Source organism: Pangasianodon hypophthalmus, chromosome 23, assembly GCF_027358585.1.
Source record: "Pangasianodon hypophthalmus isolate fPanHyp1 chromosome 23, fPanHyp1.pri, whole genome shotgun sequence".
Taxonomy (NCBI): Eukaryota; Metazoa; Chordata; class Actinopteri; order Siluriformes; family Pangasiidae; genus Pangasianodon; species Pangasianodon hypophthalmus.
Window position 1 is genome coordinate 1,359,639 of NC_069732.1, and position 7,862 is coordinate 1,367,500.

The following is a 7,862-nucleotide window of genomic DNA, read 5'->3' on the forward strand; positions in this document are numbered from 1 at the left end:
AAAATAATGTTCTTTACTTCTGTAGGTGTTTATATAAGCATTGATTTAAAATCAAATGTATTTTGATAAATTGATTCCTTGTTAATATCATATCCTGTGTAATGTCTACATTTGTTTAAAGGTTTGGTGATGATCACCAGATTTTGTGTAATCTTCACTTTCAGAGCCAAAGCACACTAAACTGTACCTTTACTGTTCCTCGCTGGATACAGTGACCTTTAAAAAGATTTCAGGTGCATAACTGGACAATAATGACCTTTTTTTTTAGCTTTAAAGATAAACTACATGCACGTTTCCAGGTGAAAGAGACACACCACAGGTACTAAAGGTGTTCGATTGAGGATAACGCCTCAGTAGTACAGTTTACTACCCTTTTACCTGAGGGGTGTTATTGATAATCCTATTACATAAATGAAAAAACAATTAAAAATAAATAAATTAAAATAAATAAAAATGAAATCGACTCTAATATTAATAATACAGACCTATAATTTACATTTACATCCCCTATGATGTGAAGAGATTCACGAGGTTCAGGTTAAACAAGGCTCTAATTTGACACTGCTTTTAAAGTATATGTTTAAAGTCACAGACGGTTGTTGACCTTTCCAATATGGCGGACGCGGTGACGCAGGGCACCGGCTAGCACACGGCGGTTAATCTGAAATGCGGCGCCTCCAATGCGCGGTCGGAGCTGCAGCGTCAGGGAAAAGGGGGCGGGGCGGAGCTCAGCTGCGCGTGCGTGATGGAGATTTGTGACCTGCGCTTTGATTTAGATTTTTTTTTTCAGCGTTTGATGTGCAGGCACGCGCGCGCGCTCCCGCCGGCTGGCTGGCGGCTGTGATTGATGTGATTGACGTGATTGATGTGATTGATGATTAAACCGGAAGACGCGGTGGGTGACGCGGTGCGGAGCGCGCGCCTCTGAGCACTGTGAGTAAAACACGGGGTTTAATTTGACATGCGCGAGTTTAAAGCGTTACAGAGGACATGGGGGATGCTCCACTGATTTTACTGTTTAACACACACACACACACACACACTCACACACACACACTCATACACACACACACACACTCATACACACTCGCATTAAGCTCGCGTGCTGATCATGGTCGCTGTTTCCATTCTGATTGATCGGTTATTATCTGAGCATGGAGACACCTGATGTGTGTGTGTGCGTGTGTGTGTGTGTGTGCGCGCGCGCGCGTGTGTGTGTGTGTGTGTGTGTGCGCGCACATATATCTGCTCGGTATGTACTGCTAAATGGACAATAAACACAGAGCGCGTGACAGATGCACTTTCACACCCATTCATTGCTTTTCACTGATATTTATCATATATGTGATTAAAAATGTAATATTCCTGAACACGCATGAATAATGTGCACTCAGCTGCTTCCATCTGATCAAATGCACCCAGTGCCAGAATTATTGGCACCCTTGAGTGCACAGCTCATACATACATACATGCTTTATGGGAACACTGGATGATTTTAATGGCTTTAAAATCATTTAAACACAGTGTACACTCACACATCCTCTCCCTGAGTGTTTCAGACCTTCACATGCATTCTTCTGGTTTTAACTCTATTTATAATGGTATTGTTTATGCACTGGTTTAGATCCATCTGCATCTTTTGTACTGAGAGAAGGTTTGGAGTGTTTTCTTCCCTCATGGTGTAGAGAGTGAAGAGATTTCACAACGTGTGTAAACTGATGTTTGGTCAAATTCAGCAGCACACAGTCTGCAGTAATGAAGGCACTAAACTGCACTTTCGCTTTGGCTGGTGTGGATCCAGCTACAGGACATCACTTCTGCACTTAGTCTGTATTTCAGCTGAGAAGCTGCAGTGAAGCTTTAATTAATAACATACATCAGGGTTCCTTAAGGTCCGATCATATACCGTAAATTATTTTTAAAGCTAAAATATTCATAATAAAGGGACAAAACATGTTCCACTGATGATTCAACCCAAAAATACCTTTATTTCTGAGAGTGTACAGTTTATGAGGGAAAAGTTACAGTTAAAAATATGTGTACAGTTCTGTGCAAAAGTCTTAGTCACGTGTAAAGAAATGCTGTAGAGCAAAAACGCCTTCAAAAATAATGAAATTAAATGTTTCTACATTTTAAAAAAAATCCTATAAAGAGCAGTAAACAGTAATAAATGAAACAAAGTCAGTATTTAATGTGACGATCCTTCACTTTAAATAAATAAAGCAGTATCTGAGGTGCAGTGTGTGCAGTTTTATAAGGAAATGAGCTGGAAGTGTTACTGAGCATCTTGCAGAAGCAGCCACAGTTCTTCTGGAGACTTTGACTGTCGACTCGCTTCTTATTTCTGCAGCGAAACCCAGCAGCCTTCATTATGTTTTTATCTGAAAAGTGTCTCTCATGGAATCTGCTGCTTTCTTTACTGACATACAAACATTTTTCTGTAACGTTTCATTTTGTGCTGGAAAACTAATGTTTGGAATCTAAAATGTTTTTGTACTGAATCAATAATGTAGAAGTCAGAAAATAAACATCTATAACAAAGTTTTTAGTTAAAGACTTTTGCACAGTGCTGTATATATTTTTAGGGGTGTCAATAATTTTGCCACATACAGGACTGTGTATGAGTTTAGTTTTGTTTTACATTTTGCTCTCTTTCATGTCTCTGTCTCGTCTCTGTCGTCTCACTGTCGTGTCTGTCATCTCTCCGTTGTCTCTCCTTCGTCTCTCTGTCTTCTCTGTTGTGTGTCTGTGTGTCTTTATTGTCTCTGTCTCTCGTCCCTCAGTGTGAGTGATGGAGTCTCTCCTGAGGGAACAGTTTGGTTTTAAAGGAGGAAGTGACTCTCTGAGAGAGGAGGTCTGTGGGATGATAAGATGGCCGCCATCTTCTCTGTCTGTGGATATTAATCAGTTTGCTGCTGCGTATCATGAGATCAGACAGCGTCTGGCCGGCCTGGAGCGAGAGAACAGCAGCATCAGGAGGAAGCTGAAGAACTACGAGATGAAGGTGGGAGAACATTTATCCAGCTGCTAACTGAGCATGGAGATGATGTGAAGAAACGTCTGTCCTTTATCCGTGTCTCCGTGTGTCTCTCAGGTCCCTGTGATCAGTGTGTGTGAGGACGAGAGGAGTGTGTGCTGCTCCTGTGAATCCGAGAAGGTCGAACTGATCCAGACTGAAAACAGCAACCTTCAGCAGAGGATCAACACCCTCATGCAGGAGGTGCGTGTGTGTGTGTGTGTGTGTGTGTGTGTGTGTGAGAGAGAGAAACCAGAACCTTTTCTAAACTCTTGCTGTAAATTTGTGAAATAATTTCCCTCAGCTCCAGAAGAGTAAAGCTCATGAGCAGCGTCTGGAGGAGGTGATTAAAGCGTACGAGAAGATTCATCTGGAGAAGAGCAGCGTTCAGAAGGAGCTGGACAACATGGTGAGAGAGAAAGAGAGAGAGAGAGAGAGAGAGAGAGATCCTTCATCTGATCCTCACCTCATCAGGTCAATCCGTGTGTGTGTGTGTGTGTGTGTGTGTGTGTGTAGACGACTCTGGCCGAGCAGCATGTGGAGAGGATCAGGAAGCTGGAGACGGTGCTCGGTCAGAGAGAGATCCTCCTGCAGAAGAAGAAAGCGAGAGAAACTTCACATCAGCGCAATAAAGAAACTCGCTACCTGCATCTGTACACCAGCCTGGACACACCCTGCGGTAAACACACACACACACACACACACACACACACACAAACACACACATATCATCACATCATCATCATCATCATCATCATTCATACCACTAATATTGAGTGGAATCAACAGGTTCATAAAGAAACAAATAATTCGATTTTGATGTTGTGGGAACTCTAGAGAACACAGGACTCTGGAAACATCGGGTTCTAGGATCATAAGGCTTTTGAAACAGTACGCTGTCCTCACAACTGCGTCACTCTGAAGAAGCTGGACAGCTAGCTAACACACACACACACACACACACACAAAGCAGTTTATCCTTTCCAGGATCTTTACTTCTGGGATTGCTCTTTTCCTTTTTCCTGTAAAACTCAAATACAATAAACAAGAAATGAAATTACAAATTGTACATTAATTCGTTTGATATACATATGAATATGAACGCGTACAGTCTGCACGTGCGTATAGATGTGATGGAAAACTTTCTCACATGATCATATAACATCACAAACTTCACTTTCAAGAAGTAATATTATGTTGTGACATAACACTCTTATAGATCGCTTACAAACAGTCATTAAACTCACAGGCATATCTTTCTCCAAGAGCTGAAGTGAAGCTGATGCTGCACGTTGACGGTTACCGAACTAAATCAACACAGCGTGTGTACGGAAGAATAACAAAACTGCAATACTGAAAATGGCCACTAGGTGAGGGATATCTATATACCATGACCAGATAATGGGCAGAACAAACAGGGTTCTAGAAACATAAGGCTCTGGAAACACTGGGTTCTGGGATCATAAGGCTCTGGAAACATTAGGTTCTGGGATCATAAGGGTCTGGAAACATTGGGTTCTAGGATCATAAGGCTCTGGAAACATAGGGTTCTGGGATCATAAGGCTCTGGAAACATTGGGTTCTAGGATCATAAGGCTCTGGAAACATTGGGTTCTAGGATCATAAGGCTCTGGAAACATAGGGTTCTGGGATCATAAGGCTCTGGAAACATTGGGTTCTAGGATCATAAGGCTCTGGAAACACTGGGTTCTGGGATCATAAGGCTCTGGAAACACTGGGTTCTGGGATCATAAGGCTCTGGAAACATTAGGTTCTGGGATCATAAGGCTCTGGAAACACTGGGTTCTGGGATCATAAGGCTCTGGAAACATAGGGTTCTGGGATCATAAGGCTCTGGAAACATTAGGTTCTGGGATCATAAGGCTCTGGAAACATTAGGTTCTGGGATCATAAGGCTCTGGAAACATTAGGTTCTGGGATCATAAGGCTCTGGAAACATAGGGTTCTGGGATCATAAGGCTCTGGAAACACTGGGTTCTGGGATCATAAGGCTCTGGAAACATTGGGTTCTGGGATCATAAGGCTCTGGAAACATTGGGTTCTGGGATCATAAGGCTCTGGAAACATTGGGTTTGTGGACCATGAGCCGCTAGTAATCCTGGTTTGAGCCGTTGTGAGTGAGTGACATGAAGAAGGAATGAAGAGGATGATCATGTTGTGGTGATGAAACAGAATTAAAACTCGACCGAGTTTTAGAGAAGTTTATAAAATAAAGTCCACTCTTCCACAGAGCTGCTCTACAGAGATGCCGCGTTTTCCCTCATGTTTCATTCCCATGTGTGTTTTCAGCGTTAGAGTGTCCCGGGCCGAGCCTGCAGAGCTCACGCAGTCTGGACACACTCACTGACCTGAAGGTCCAGCGTCTGGAGGCGGAGCTTGAGGGGGTGTGGCACGAGGCTAGAGGGGCGTGTCAGAGGGAGGCGGAGCTTAAGGCAGAGCTTCAGCGTCTACAGGAAGAGATCAGACAGGAGAAGGAACGACAGGTACACACACACACACACACACACACACACACACACACTACATTAAGAGAAATGAACTTGATTGATTGATTGATTGATTGATTGATTGGTGTTTTTGCAGGACTTGGATGTGGAGTGTGAACACTGCAGTGTGGAGTGGATTAAAAAGGCAGGAGATGAACAGTGAGTGACAAAGTCTACGATCAAGTCACCTTAAGTGTCGTTTCATTCCCTGATTGATTCCCTGAAGGTGTTGATTAATTCTCTAAAACAGCAGCTCTGGCAGTAGTGCAGCTGCAGATCACAGGCTTATATTAATGCACTTATTCTAATGCGTTATCGTTTCCATAGTAACAGCTCCTTCACACTAACAGCAGTCGCTACACATAAATGGATTAAAACGTGTGTAATTGTTAACATGGTGATGTTTTCTGTAAGGAGAAATGCATTTATTTAGCATTTATGGAAGGAGTCTCCAGTGTCAGTAACATGACAAGCTGCGATTTTTTTTGCCGTATAAACGTCAGGAGAGAGAATAAAGAGACTCTGGTGAGGGAACGACTGTTTATAGCTGCTGTAACGTAAGTGAAAACAAGAAGTGACTAGTTTCATGGATGTTCTACAACATTAAATAAATAACTAAATATCAACGGATTAAAAAGTAAACACCTGGGAACATACTATTATAGGAAAATAATCAACGTTATGGTTTCTATAGTAACACTCATTCACAGCAGACGCTCCACTAATAATTATATACAGATTAAAAAACGTGTGTAACCGTAGATATGGCGACGTTTTCTGTAAGGAGATGTTTATGTAACATTAATGGAAGGAGTCTCCAGTGTCAGCGCTGTAACAGTCAGAGGTAAAGCTGTAAGTTCTCCCACGTCTTCAGCAGGACAGAGGAGTTTACGCTTCTTTGCGGTTTCTCAGTAACACGACAAGCTGCGATTTTTTGTCTTATTTCAAGAGAGAGAGAATAAAGAGACGCTGGAGAGGGAACGACCTCAATGTTTATAGCTGCTATAACGTAAGTGAGAGCAGGAACTCACTTCTTGTAAAGTTAAAAGTAGCTGTAAGTGAATAAAAAGTTTAACGTATTATTCTTTAATAAATAAATTGTAAATTGCTGTGGCGTAAGAGGAATAAAACACTCAGGGACCTGCTGTTATAGGAAACTAATCATCTTCAGTGGTGACAATAACTCCACTTCATCACACCCTATATCACTGTATTTTACTGTAACACACACACACACACACACACACTCACACACACACATACAGTGGTTTATTACTCATGTTATGATACACTACAAAACTAAATGTGTGTGTGTGTGTGTGTGTGTGTGTGTGCTACAGGGTGAACCTGGCGCTGGCCTACACAGAGCTGGTGGAGGAACTGAGTCGAATCCGCAGCCTCACTGCTGAACAGAACCGAATCCTGAGGCAGAACCACAGCTCTCCGGATCAGAACAGTCCCGGTAAATTAAACACCACACACACACACACACACACACACACACACACACACACACACACAGAATTTTATCCATTTTATTAGCCTCACTGATGTATAAATACAAAAGCTGACAGGTGAAATGGGTCATTAATGAAAACAGAAGATATTACAAATAACCTTGAGGCTTAATATAATTAAATATGCATAAATTTACATATATAATAAAACTAAATATCTAGTCTTTGGATGATCATTTTAGCCTGTCTGTTTTAAATGTTTTTTTTAAAATGTTTTTAAAATGTATAATCAAGAAAGCACCATATGCTCTTAATAATTTTATATCATTTTGTAGAATGATACACAAACCCAAATAATGATCCACATATTGAGAAATTTCCCTGTAATTTCCTTCTGAATACTGAGAGGAATGAAACATTCATGATTTAAATATTTGTAGAAACTGATATTTGTGGTTTTCAATATAAAAATACACTGTGTAATTTCATGTGTTTTGTTGTTAGTGGTTTAATAAGGAAATTGACATTTCGTGTCTTGAATCTTTCCACATTTTGGTGTTTTAGCCTTGAACTGAAATGGACTTTATTGGGGTTTTATGTCATGATTCTACACAAAACATCCCATAATATTGAAGTGGAAAAAAATCAATATAGTTTTCAACATTATTTACAAATAATAAAAATCGTACTGTTGTGATTGCATAAATATTCACCCCCGTCAATGTGAAACCTCTAATTAGTTCTGGCGCAAACACTTACCCTCAGAAGTGACATAATTATCTGAATGGAATCAACTGGTGTGTAATTAAAGTGTCACATGATAACAATATACCTAAAAACACCTTTTCCTGGAAGAACCCAGAGTTTGTTAAAGAACATACC

At 41.0% G+C, this 7,862-nt stretch overlaps 1 protein-coding gene across 1 annotated transcript in view; it reads left to right on the plus strand.

The window, feature by feature from the left end:
• Nucleotides 1–784: 784 nt before the first annotated feature.
• The window catches only part of LOC113546243 (TANK-binding kinase 1-binding protein 1), a 13,837-nt gene continuing 6,759 nt past the window's right edge, over nucleotides 785–7,862 (plus strand). Inside the window, exons 1-8 of the mRNA XM_026946004.3 lie at nucleotides 785–933; nucleotides 2,784–3,004; nucleotides 3,095–3,220; nucleotides 3,321–3,425; nucleotides 3,533–3,695; nucleotides 5,327–5,520; nucleotides 5,621–5,682; nucleotides 6,864–6,985. Coding sequence (XP_026801805.3) covers nucleotides 2,792–3,004; nucleotides 3,095–3,220; nucleotides 3,321–3,425; nucleotides 3,533–3,695; nucleotides 5,327–5,520; nucleotides 5,621–5,682; nucleotides 6,864–6,985 — 985 coding nt within the window. The 5' untranslated portion in view covers nucleotides 785–933; nucleotides 2,784–2,791. The remainder of the gene's footprint in view (nucleotides 934–2,783; nucleotides 3,005–3,094; nucleotides 3,221–3,320; nucleotides 3,426–3,532; nucleotides 3,696–5,326; nucleotides 5,521–5,620; nucleotides 5,683–6,863; nucleotides 6,986–7,862) is intronic.